The following is a 13989-nucleotide window of genomic DNA, read 5'->3' on the forward strand; positions in this document are numbered from 1 at the left end:
GGGGGGGGGACCATATACTGAAACCCTGAAAGCAAAGGTTCACATAATTAGCTACTCACAATTAAGTAATATTGGATCATTTTCCTCAATAAAAAAATGACCAAGTATGTTATCCTCTGTTTAACTGTGTTCTCTTTATCTACTTTTAGGACGTGTGTGAAAATCTGATGATGTTTAACGTCATCTTTATGCAGAAATATGGAAAATTTTAAATAGTTCACAAACTTTCAAGCACAACTGCATTTACAGCATCTTATGGGAACCTGAAACTTGTGCATCCTATTTGGCTGGTTCCACTACAAGTATACAGTCTTAACACCTCCACATAATCATATCTGTCAGTAGTTCAACTCCCGGTACCAGCAACATCAAAATGTGGATGGGAAAGGTGAAACATCTGCCTCTATCCTCATTTGCTCCACTCTGGGCCCTTGAGCAAGGCCCTTAACCCCCACCATCTGCTCCCCTGGGCACCCTACATCGCAGCTCTCTGTCCCACACAGAGGGCTGTGGAGCTCGGTGGTGTGTGGTTGTGTCAGAAAAGGCATCTGATGCAAAAATAATTGCCAAGTCTTCGTGCAACTTAGATTGCTGTGGCAACTCCTGAAGAAAGGAGCAGCCGAAAGAAAAAAAGGAAGAAAATAAATGCAAGACTTATCTCAAGAGTTGTTTGTTTCCTTGAATGTAAACTATATGTAATACAGCGGTACAACAGTTAATTAAAACAACATGACTATTTGCTAATTGGTCCAAAAAGCATATTGAAAAGTATTTACCACTGACGTTCTTCACAAGTTACTTCTGTGAACTTTTATACAACTTTTTTTTTCTTACCAACAGGCTACGTTTTCCACTTTTCTTACTTATCTAATGTGGAAAATATCACCTTAGCAAGTGCGCCACTTAAAGCAAACCACCAGTATCACTTTTGGTTCTGCTAGCATCCTTTCTTCGGGTGTTAAAATTGGTGCTTCTACTTGAGGATGGGATTGTTGATTCACAAATTGTTTGATACTTCACACCCAAGTGAGTTTTTTTTTTTTTTTTTTCAATTTGTTCATAGCCCAAGAGTAAAAAGTATGTGGATCACCTTGAAGGATGTCACACAGTCACTCTCGATTTAGTCACCAAATGATTTATTTCTGCTGCCTCTGGGTGCATCACTAATATTACAATTTAGCTTTATATCTCTTTTCTTATCAATACCTTCTATTCCAAGTGACTGCAAAGGGCACCATGAAGATGATTTGACTCCCAGCATCATATAAATGTCAAACACCAACCGAGTGTCAAAGCAGGATTGAGGCACAATCACACAGTATATTTACCTTGTTCGCAGGTTTCCAGGACTGGGCGGCCCATCATATACAGACAGGATGTCAAAGTCCTCCTCCAGAGCGAAGCCTTGGAACACCAGCTGTATCCGGTTATGCTCAGCTCCCACGATCACCCATGTACAGTTGGCATAGTTAGGATAACCATACGGGTATCCAGGACTCTCTATTGTCCCATTGGGACTGTGTAGTGTGTAACTGCAGTTCTGAGCTGTAAACGGAAGAAGAAGAAGAAAATAGAGGCATTTATTTAAAGGATAAGTGCATTTTGAAACAATTACAAGACTAAAGTTTATATAAACATATAAAGAGAATCTATACAAATGCACACCCACAGTCAAACAGTTTAGACGTGATGCAACATCCATTATCACCTGCAGCGTGTGGCATACGCCATTAATATTCTAGTGCTAAAAATGGTTCGTTCTCTCCCAGCTTTTCTTACATTTTCTACCGTCATCGTCACACATGTTCACTCTCCTGTCCCGTCTACCACCTCAGAAATAGGTCCCCGTGTTCATACACGACACAGCTCGAGAGGCGATGAGGAGACAGGAGGGTGGAAGAGGAGAAGACACACTTGAGTGCTTCTTTAATTGATGTCATTTTCCTTTTCTTTTTTTTTTTACACCGTGTACACAGCCTGGAGAGTTTAATTCTGCATGTTTCCATTTATCCTTATTGGCGCACGCTGGATGGATGTGTGAAATGTCAGTTTAGTGGCTGTGTTTTTAATCTCAGAGGATTTAAGGGAAGGGGCTGATGTGTGATTCTGAGGATGGAATTTTGTGCAACTCTCATGACTTGCACATTCACATGCCTGCACAGACACGTCTCTCTAACTGATGCAGGCGGTGATTTGATCTCATGTTTTTTTGCTAGTGATAGTTATCTCCTCCAAGCAAAAGCGGAGCAAAGTGAAATCTAGTTTCAATCTCTGCTACGGCAAAAATATATATATATATATGAGCAGTCACTTGTCAGTCTGTCAGCGACGACTGGAACAAGAACATGATCTGATGTTTGAGAGAATTGCAGCAGAACTGCTGTAACCTTATCCAACGTTCAACAAATGAATACAAGATCTATGCAAAGAATTTTCCTCGGGCGTGCTCTTTACACTTATGATCTACTATTTAAATACGCTTATTTTCAGCTGCAAACTAAAGAACAATGTAGCTCGATTAAAAATGAATTCAGATTGTATAAATAGAGGTCATCTGAAGCCTGCATTATATATATAAAAAATATACACCTATAACAGATGCATTTTTTTAGCTTTATTAAGATTAATCTTTAAACACTACAGGACAATATATGTGACAAAATAGTGCATACGATATAAATACATCTACCAGTCATATCAAGACAAAAAAATCTAATATTTAACTGTTGACAATCGTCAAATTTGTTAAAACTGCAATTTAGATTTAACAATATGAGTTATGTGGAAGTTAATACTGTAATACAATCAAATGTTTCCTTTTAAATATGTTTCTTGGTTGAGAAAGCTTTACAAATTACTGGGTAATAAATCAAGACAACTGACAAAGAAGAAGTTTCACGGTTTACCTTACATATAACCTCAGCATTCACTTTGTTTATTGTCTGCCAATTTGTGTGCCACGTTTTAAACAAACATCAAATTATTTTTTAGCACTCAAAGAAAGAAGCAGACAGAACAGCAATAGAGAAGTTCCACAAATCATGACTGTGAAATACCATTTTGCAGGACAACCTTTGGAAAGACTACCTTCTCTATTACAAGCTGTAAGCTGTGGAACTCATTACCATCTGTTTTTAAGACCACAAGTGACATTAAAATATTCACTTCAAGGCTTAAGAATTGGCTAAAGATGAACCAGAATTGTACACATTTTTAAATATTGTAATTGTTTTAACTCACTAGTTTTAAATACATTGTTTTGTATTTATTTTTCATCATTTTCGTTCGTTTTTACTGTTGATTTTAACTTTTCACTTAACCAACGGATAAAGGCCCATCTAGGGATGGGTGTTGTCAGAGTTTAGATGAAATGTGTTTAGTGGTTCATAAAATATTTTGTTAACAGCCATAAAGGGTTTACTTTAACAAGCAACGGTAAAATTTTAGGCAAAGCTGTTGCATAACGTGCAGCTCTCAGCCACTATTCTGGCAAATTTAGGCAAAATATTTGTAAAATTGACAGAGCTATAGGCATTTTTGTATTTGCCAAGGTCAAATAGTTGTGGTGGCCAATTTTTAACTACAGACAGGAAGCAGGGGCAGCTGTGGCTGAGCAGTCGTCCTCCAATGAGAGAGTTGCGGGTTCAATTCCACCAGCAGTCACATGCTGACGTGTCCCTGGGCAAGACACTGAACTCCCATTGCCTCCGATGTGTCTCATCAGAGTATGAATGTGATAAATCACTGATTAGTTTCTATAGATTCAGCTTTGTAGAGATCTAATAGAGTGTTGTATGAATTGGTAAAATGAGGGCACAGATTGTAGTGTGAAGTGCTTGGAGTTTCTTGATAAGATAAAAAGAGCTATATAAGTGCAGTCAACATACAGGTAATAAAAATACGACAAAAACCAAACAAAAATGAATAAATACAAAAACAAAGACAAACATATTAGACAATCTATACCTATTCTGTAAATAAGTTCTCATTTCTTCCCACTTATTTCAAGATCTTATCATGTAAGTGAACCACACACAAGACAGTTTTCTTTTTCAATTCTGAACTGCTGCTGGAGTAATATATGCTACAAGTGCGCGCACACATTGAGACAAACAAACATAATGTTACATTTGAGTTGCAGTTGCAGCTGCAAGACTGTAGTACATTTCTGGAAAGATAGCCAGTGGACATGGTTTCAGGAAGTCTAGTATGTCAAGACGGCAGCAGCAGCAGCAGCATAAGTATAATAGCACCACTAGTCAAAGTATATCCATCATGCTGCTGTTGAGTCCCAGGGGCTTGTCTCAGCAAAAAGCAGGCATTAGCCTCTCAGCCGTCACTTCCCAGCTCTTCATATCTGCCTGATCTCCTCCAAAAGATGCTAATGTGTGAGCACTTGAACCCAGACAACGTGAATGTGTTTAGGATTTGTAGAACAAAATTGTGGCGATGCAAAGTCATGTCAAAAGCCCAAACATGACTGAATATTGCTGGAAGCGTTTCTGTTTTTGTCATTTGCACATATGTGTATTCACAGCCCCACTCTTCAAATAGTATAGAAAAAGAGGGTGAACAATATATAAAACCACAGGAATTACAATTTCTGCATGAATGGTGTTTAAATGAGTGATGAGGGACTTTGCTGATTTTTTCCCAAAAAAAATAAATAAATTAGTTTTTTTAAGCTAAAACAAGCAAAATGTAAGCTACAACCTAAGAGCAAAAAATAAAATCTAAACTAAACTAAATACAACCTAAAAGCCAAAAATGTAAAAATGCAATTTAAAATATAAAAGTAATGAAATGCTAAAACCTAAAAGTAGAAAAAATTGCAAAAAGCAAGACTACCAAAATTCATTGGAGTTGATGACACCATCATCTACCTGCTGCACAGAGCCTACACACACACGGACAGGGCAGGCAGCACTGTAAGAGTCATGTTCTTTGACTTTTCCAGTGCCTTTAACACCATAAGACCTGCTCTACTCTGCAGTAAGCTCCGGGACATGCAGGTGAATGACTTGCTGGTCACCTGGATCAGAGACTATCTCACAGGTCAGCCACAATATGTGAGACTGCAGAACCATTGTGCTTGCTCAGGATGGGAGACTGCAATGGAGCCTAGATTCAACAAGTCTGCTGGCTTCCTTAGATAGAGAACTTTACTAATTGGCTTTTCTATGTATGTGAATGTTCCTGTAAAGTGCCCTGAGACAACTTTGTTATGATTCGGCGTTATATAAATAAACTGAATTGAATTGAATAGAACACCACCTCGGACACCAAACTGAGCAGCACAGGGGCTCCTCTGGGGACGGTCCTCTCGCCATTTTTGTTCACACTCTACACCTCGGACTTCAGGTACAACTGGCAATCCTGCCATCTGTAGAAGTTATGGATGACTCTGCCATTGTTGGCTGCATCACTGGTGACCAGGAAGCTGAATACACAGGTGTGGTGGACAGAACCACCTGCAACTCAACAGTGGAAAAACTAAAGAGCTGCAGGTGGACTACAGGAAGATCACCCCCCCTCCCCCTCCCCCCAACCCTATCAACATCAAGGGTACTAAGGTGGACACTGTGGGCTGCTACAAGTACCTGGGGGTCCACCTAGACAATAAACTGGACTGGACAGCTAACACCGACGCCCTCTACAAGAAAGGACAGAGTCGTCTTTTTCTTCTGAGGAGACTCAGGCCCTTTAACATCTGCAGAAACATGATGCAGATGTTTACTCAGTGGTCTCCAGTATCATCTTCTACGTTGTGGTGTTCTGGGGCAGCAGGGTGAAGAAAGCTGATGGCAACAGACTCGAAAAACTCATCAAGAGAGCTGGCTCACTTCTGGGAGTGGACCTGCAGTCTCTGACAGAGGTGTCTGAGCAGAGGATGATGAGGAAACTGCTCCAGATCCTGAACAACACATCACACCCCCTGCATGACACCCTGTTCTCTTACTGCAGCACCTTCAGTCAGACTGAGACCACCAAGGGGCTCCACAGAACAACACAGGAAGTCCTTCCTCCCTGTGGCTATCAAACGTTTCAAATTCTCCCCCTTTCTGCCCAAAGGACAATAAAATTAATCCTGCACAATGAACACTTTAATGTTTCTGTCTGCACCTGACCTGTTTTAGACCTTAATTATTGGTATTATTTTTTATATATTCTCTGTTATTTTTATATCTTGTGTGATTATCTGTGTATGTTCCTTTGAACTGAAACTCTAGCACAACAATTTCCTGTGTGATCAATAAAGTTCTATCTTATCTTATCTTATCCTAAAAGGCTGACTTAAAATAGATAATAAGTTGTCTAAAAGTCACAAAAAATAGCTTAAAGTTAATGTAACAATAAGCTTTAAAGTAAAAAATCCAATAAATTTAGGACTATCAAAAGACTACCTACAAGATAAAAGAAGCAAAACTAGTCAAAAGTAGAAACATACTATATAAAACTAAAAGTATCAATAAGTTAGCTAAATGTATTAAAAGCCAAACAAAAAAAAGAAGAAAAAAATGACAGACAGTAGTTAAAAGCTACAATACTCACAAAAGGCTAAAGTATCGAAAGAAGAACTCAATATATTCGTATCAGGAAAATATTTGTATATAAAACAAATATATTTTGAAATGCAAAAGTTTCATAAAGCAAACAAATTGTACCAATCTTCTAAAAATGCTAAGTATTTTCATTTGAAAAAAGTGTCCAAAATAACAAAACATACAAAAGTACTTTGATTGCAAAAAAATAATTAAAAAAATCTGTGTGAATTGGTATTCACACACACACATAACCAAGCCACCACTATTTCCGTCTCATTCCTTTCATTAAAGACTTTGAATAAGCTCTGCAAGTGAGTATCCAACCCTCCCAATTACAATCAGGTCAATACTATTATCTAGGTAAAACCCTATATCCTTCCCCCCATGACTGATTTTCATATGCACTGCCTGGTCAATAATCCCCTCATCATCTCCTTCATTACAAAGCTTCTGTCAGACAAACACCAATCAATGACTCATACAGCAGCTTGACAGCAGGGACTGATGGGGGTCAGGGTTCACTCTAAAGCTTTTGTATGTTGGCACTGAGTAGAGTCTGTTGGGCAATGCTGCAAAACAATACCAGGAGCGATCGAGGAAGCTGAGACGTTATTAATCGGTTTTCAGGACGGAATTGAAACACTAGTGGAAATAAATGGAACTCTAATTGCTCTTGGGGTGCAGCTTAAGTGAAAACACGGAGCAAAAGTGGAAAAAGAAAACGAAAGAGGAAGTTTGCAACAGGGGTACAAGGCTTTTGTATTATGAGTCAGAAATTGATGAATTTGTAAAGTAATAAATTGATACAGTGATAATCAATTTAAAGGCTTTTCTTCCATGAAGGGATATGAGCTTCCAGCTTTGTTGTGAGAGTTTTGAAGCAAAATAATCATATTCAGAGAAGGGAGTCATAGCTGTTTTAGTCAAATCTTGTAAATGAAGCTGAATAACCTCAAACAAAATTGTGATATCTCCTAAAAGGTGTTAGTGCTCAAAGACTGTGTTGAGCATGACTCTCAGCTACCACCACACAAATGTAGCTTAATATCTATAGAATTTACTGGGTTTAAACCATTTTCGTATTCGCTAACATTGATCAGCTGTAAAAGCCACTGTACATTTAGTTGAATCCAAAAGTTATCAATTGTCTATATACTTCAGGTGATTACATTCTGAGGATTAAAAAATATGAAAATATGTCCACGGATTCATGATATATTTTGCTAATTCTACAAACATAAACATTTTAACGGGCAAAAACATAACAATAAATCTATAATTAAAGTCTAAATAAACTTTCTGTTTTTAGGCTGCAGCCCTAGATGCTGAGAAATATGGAGCTGTCTCCAGCAGCAGTGAGCTTAATTTTTATTTGAGTGTGAAGACTGCTTCGTGTCTTTCTAACTTTGTGCACAGCTGCTCCAAAAAATGTTTCCCCACCACGAGAAGCAAGTGAGGTTAACCAAGGCAGTGCAACTCTTGGCGTTCTTTGAACGCTCAGTGCTTTTGATTAAGTAGATCCTTCACTTGCGGCTCAGTTGAATTATTTAAGTCTCGCCCAGGGTGCATTATGAAATTAACTGCTAGGAGCTGGTGACCTACTCTCGAGCTCCTCCACGTAAATCTGCAGGGAAAAGCCCATCCAGCAGTTGACCCCACTGACAAACCATAAAGCCCCCCCACCATAAAGAGAATGCTAGCCACGCTGTTTTAGTCTAGCTTAGATCACTGGCAAAGTATAAGGTCATGTTTTCTTGGCTTGAGCAAGTTCAGGTGTGTCATTATGAATATGGAGCATAACAGTGCAAATGCTGCTTCAGCAATCAGGAAAATTGCTATTTTGTTTTAGTGCTTAGCATAGTTTATACCACCATGTTTTTTTTTTGGAGGGAAACTGTTTCCATTGACTTGCATTGCAATGTTAAATATGTTAGCCATCTACAGTTGTTCAACAGATACTTTGTTCAATGCTCAGCCAGCTGTGTCACTGGAGGCATTTGTGTTGCAGTACCCATGTCCAGTGTGCCAAACGAGTGTATGGGGAGAGGTGAGACTTTGTGTGGGGCAGAACTCCAGATTTTTACCTATGCCCGTTTGTGCTCGCAAAGGTTTGTGTAGTCGCTATTGTTTGCTTTGCCAGGGCAGTTGTTTAGTAGCGGGCATACAGGGCCAAAGTTGTGCACAGTGACAGTATGATGAATCGACGGTCACTGTGCTGCACTCAAGCAGGACAGCAACTCCCTCAGAGTGGAGGAAGGAGACACAGAAAAAGAAAAAAAGGGGGGCCAAAACAGACGACACTCAGGATAAAAAGGAACAGGCAAAGAACGGAGGAAGCTGACTGGCTGTATGGGCACGTGAGGAAATAGATTTGGAAAAATTGATGTGGGTATAATAATAGAAGCAAAAACAGAGACAAGGGACAAGCCAGGAAGAGAAAGCACAAAGAGACAGGGTGACTGAGATGGTAAGAGGTGATATATATATATACTGTAATCTGCAAATTTTCAAATATGACAGCCTGGATGGGTAGCTGCACAATCATATGTGAGCAGAGTGAATAGGAGAGGGCTCAGCACACATCCCTGAGGAGAGCCAGTGCTGAGGGTTATGGTGGAGGAAGAAAAGTTGTGGATACTCACAGACTGAGGCCTGTTTGTTAAGAAGTCTAGTACCCAGTTGCAAATGGAGGGGCTTAGTCTTTGTGTGAATAGTTTGACCATCAGGGTTTGGGGGATCATGGTTTTGAAGACATATGTGAAGTCCACAAAGAGCATATGGACATAGGAGTCCTTCTGCTCCAGGTGGGTGAGAGCAGTGTGGAACATAGAGGAGACGGCGTCCCCTGTTGATCGGTTCTCGCGGTATGTATACTGATGAGGGTCCTCGTTGATGTTGATGGTTGTTTGATGTGAGTCATGACCAGTTTTTCGAAGCATTTAGCAACTATCGGGGTGAGGGCCACTGGCCAATAGTCATTCAGACCAGTCACTGTAGAGCTCTTTGGGACTGGGATGATGGTGGCAGTTTTGAGGCAGGTGGGATCTGTTGCCAGGGTAAGTGAAGTGCTAAAGATATTAGCCAGCACCTCGCAGAGCAGATTGGCACATTCTTTCAACACTTTCCCGGGGATGTTGTCTGGGCCGGTTGCCTTATGCGGATTAATCCTCATGAAAGTATTCCTTACTTCTGTTGGGGTCATGCAGAGAAGCTCTTCATCCGGTGATGAGGTGAGTCTGATGCTGGGTGGTCTGTTCAGGTCTTCAAAGCATGCAAAGAACTTGTTGAGAGCATCAGGCAGATATGGGTCTTTGGGACATTGTTCGCTCCTTCCTTTATAATCTGTTATACACTTAATGACCCTCCACATGATCCGTGGGTGTTGTGAGGTGAATTATATATATATATATATATATATATATATATATATATATATAAAGAAACTGTCCAGATGACCTGACTGAAAATTGTTGGATTGTACACCTGGATTATTGAACATGTTCTTTTTTTGGTAAACAAAATACAGTTTTCCCCCTGTCACATGACGGAAATATGTCCTGGCCACGTTCAAAATTACAAAAAAATTGTTGTGGTGATGGAAAACATTAATCCTTGTCTAGTTAATTAGGTTGTCCCCCAGACAACCAAGTAAAATACAGTATATTTGAATTAAATGAAATAGACATGGTGTTAAGATGCAAATAAGTTGTCTCGAACATCCAGAGACTGCTCATGTTGACCTCTATACATGTGTGAGTGTATCAATATATATTTATATCTAGAGAGATGTACATTTTAGCATATTGTTTTTAGTTATTAATATTTTTTTTTTCTGAATGTCTGTTCTATTAATTGCATAGCTTTCCTTCTAGTTGTGGGGCAGCTGTGACTGTGTGGTTAGAGCATTTGTCCTCCAATGCGAGAGTTGGGTGTTCAATTCCTTCTGCAGTCACATGCCAAAGTGTCTGTGGGCAAAACACTGAACCTCTCATTGCCTCCGATGTGTGTCCCATCGGTGTATGAATGTGATAAAGCACTGATTAGTCTTTATATAGATATAGTAGAGTGCATTATGAAGGGGTAAATGAAAGCACAGATTGTAGTGTAAAGCACTTTGAATATCTTGATAAGATAGAAAGGTGCTATATAAGTGCAGTCTATTTACCGTTTGTGCAGATTAAAGTAGCATATGTTTATATTTACATCCAATTATAACACATAATTATACTTTTATCAATTCGTATTTTGAACATGGCAGCACGGTGGCGCAACTGGTAGAGCTGCTGCCTCTCAGCGAGCAGGTCCTTGGTTCAAAACCCCGGTCCAGGGGCCTTTCTGGGTGGAGTTTGCATGTTCTCTCTGTGCATGCGTGGGTTTTCTCCGGGTACTCCGGTTTCCGCACACAGTCCAAAAACATGCATGTTAGGCTGATTGGTAACTCTAAATTGTCCCTAGGTGTGAGTGAGAGAGTGAATGTTTGTTTGTCTCGTTTGTCTCTATGTGGCCCTGTGATGGACTTGCGACCCGTCCAGGGTGTACCCCGCCCCTCGCACAGTGATTGCTGGACATGGGCACCAGCGACCCCCGTGACCCAGAATGGAATAAGCGGGTAAAGAAAATGGATGGATGGATGGATGGATTTTGAACATCATATGTTGCTAGGGTCAAAGGGATCTACCTCGAGGCCTTCAGAATTTAAAGAACTGGGACCTGCATATTTAAACTACTAGCTATGAAACTGTTGTTTTGATCCATTTTATGTAGAGTTGGTGACACCTGGGGCGTCCAGCAGGCATTAGACGACATCAGCATTGTCATGCCATTTGATTGAGAGCATTAGAGATAATTAGATTTAGATTTACAGATTCAATTCAAACCATCCTTTCTACTATTGCCTCTGATTCCCTGTCAGGTGAGGCAGCACTAGAAATGTCACTAGGACCTAATTTATGTTTTGACTGTTTTTGTCCTGTTTAATTATTTGAATTGTCAGAAATAAGTGATACATCCAAAGTATTAACATGTCTACCAGATCCCATCCCAACCAGACTGTTTAAAGAGGTTTTTCCTCTAATTAATACTGGCCATAAATTGTAATTTACAATCAAATTGAAATCAAACAAATTCTAGAGGTTGTGTAACAAAATAAAAAAATAAAAAAATATTATCTGATGGGATTAATACTTTTGCAACCCATTGTAGGTTTAATGTAAAATTTCTCAAATATTTTAGAAAATGTTGGCAACAATTATCCACAGTGTCTGAAGGGTTTAATATCTGGTATAAGTGTAATATTGACTACAGTGACTATGAATGGAAGAACATTTCATCAGAGTAAACAAAATCCCAGCATCACTCTCTCTCTTATTTTTTTTTTCTTCTTCTTTTGGCTGCTCCCTTCATCAGGGGTCACCACAGCAAACAGAGTCGCACGAAGACTTGGCAATTATTTTTACACCGGATGCCCTTCCTGATGCAACCACAGACCATCAAGCTACCACACCCTTCTATGTGGAGCAGAGAGCTGCTATCTAGGGTGCCCAGGGAGCAGATGGTGGGGTGAAGGGTCTTGCTCAAGGACCCAGAGTGGGGCAAATGAGGGTGGAGACAGGTGTGGGTGCTTCACCAATCCCACCCACATTTTGATGTCGTCAGTACCGGGAGATGAACCAGCAATCTTCTGATCACAGGTCCACCTTCTCTAACCTCTGCGCCACCACTCCTGCCAGCATCACTCACTCATAATACCATAAAAGAACAAACAGTAAGCAGCAGAAATCTTCTGTCTTGACACCACATTCCTTTTTTTATTCCTTTTCTTTTATCCTTTCCTTGTCCGTGTGTCTGCTTGTCTATGATTCAAATGTTCCTTTGGACGAAAAATGCAAAGACGTTAGAGACCATCCTGTTCTTGCAGTCAATAATAGAAGTGGCTTGTGTATTGTGTTGTGCAAGGTGAATACAAGTGAAGACAATGAATCTCATTGTTTGAAGCTATCATTGTCATGGATCCAAATTGTCTACAGGATTTATTTAAAATGTATACCTACAGCTTAGAAATTTGGGGGAAATGTCCTCTTCAACTGGAAGTTTGTTTTGATGCTATTGTTATCAAATAAACAATATATCTAAATAAAACTTTAGAAAACATCATCTTAATGATTAAACTGAGACAATATTCCAGCGCTTCCCATCACACAGCAGGAACTTCATGTTCAGCTCCTTTTTATTGTTAAGAAAACCCATAAAGATTGCATATATGTGATCCACAGGGGGCAATATTCACAGAAAATAAGCATCCCATTTGTGCAGATGTGGAATAATTTCCAGCCTAATAAGTGCATCCCTTTGGGTTTTATTGAGCAACAGCAACGCTATACACCATTACATCCAACCAACCTCATGAGTAAACTTCAAATAACCAAATGTTTGGTTTATATGTGTATGTGGGTGCTATTGACTGCCTCCTTGGTGGGAAGATAAACCCTTCCACCCCATAGATTCGCTCAACACAACTATTTGTCTCCTGATGTGTCAGTGCATGTGCCTGCCTTGACCGCATCATAACCAAATTAACCTCGCAATGGCCGCCATTAAAATGGAAATACGTGAGCTTGGCCATCTCACTCGCCTCCATGCATTAGCCTAATGTCTCGGTCATGATGACACCGGATGCTATTACAAACTAGGCAAATGCAGTGAAAAGGTGCTGGAGATTGACTCGGTCACTCACATGGATTTTGGTTCACTGAGCAGTTTAGGAAAGGATGCTTTCTTAAAAGAGCAGAGGAAATAAAAATGCTCTTCTATTATGGTGCAGGAATGGCATCATGCTGCATAAACAAGTCAAGAGGCATGCAGTGGGGATTTCTGCAAACAAGCACAGCAGGCTCTCAAACAAACACGTATATAAATACTGTTACAAACAGAGTCAGCTGTAAATAATGGAACTAATGCCTATACTGACTGTGCTGACAACACGGGTGTCCCAGAAGTGATATTGACAAGCTCTGGCATTCTTTTTGAGTAGCTGTTGATGCCTATAGCAATGCAGTTGACAAACATGCATGCAAATAAACTCAAAAACTCATCACCCAAGCAACATAGCTGTAGGATGAAATGTGTGGAGTAAAGAAACTAATGACTCTGCAAAGATTATCCAAAAGATTATAAAAGCAACAATGCAAAGGGTGGTTTTAACCTAGAAAATGCACATTTGCATGAAAGCATGCACATGTTTCTGCTCGCTATCAGGGCTGGCAAAATTAACACAATGGAGCATGTGTTCTCTCAGACAGGGAGGAGGAGATGGTGTGTGTGTGTGTGGGGGGGGGGGGGGGGGGGGGGGGGTCGGTGCTCTAGCAGGGGGGATTGTTTTAAGCGCGGGTGGTTTAATACAACACAAAAGGGTGAGAAGATTGCCCCCGCACCCCCCAGAGAGCAT

At 40.0% G+C, this 13989-nt stretch overlaps 1 protein-coding gene across 1 annotated transcript in view; it reads right to left on the reverse strand.

Annotated features, from left to right (window-relative positions):
- Nucleotides 1–1939, reverse strand: part of csmd2 (CUB and Sushi multiple domains 2) — a 302201-nt gene extending 300262 nt beyond the window's left edge. Inside the window, exon 1 of the mRNA XM_037693663.1 lies at nt 1329–1939. Coding sequence (XP_037549591.1) covers nt 1329–1702 — 374 coding nt within the window. The 5' untranslated portion in view covers nt 1703–1939. The remainder of the gene's footprint in view (nt 1–1328) is intronic.
- Nucleotides 1940–13989: the final 12050 nt, after the last annotated feature.

The sequence above is a fragment of the Nematolebias whitei genome, chromosome 19, assembly GCF_014905685.2.
Source record: "Nematolebias whitei isolate Nwh7 chromosome 19, NemWhi1, whole genome shotgun sequence".
NCBI classification, from domain to species: Eukaryota; Metazoa; Chordata; class Actinopteri; order Cyprinodontiformes; family Rivulidae; genus Nematolebias; species Nematolebias whitei.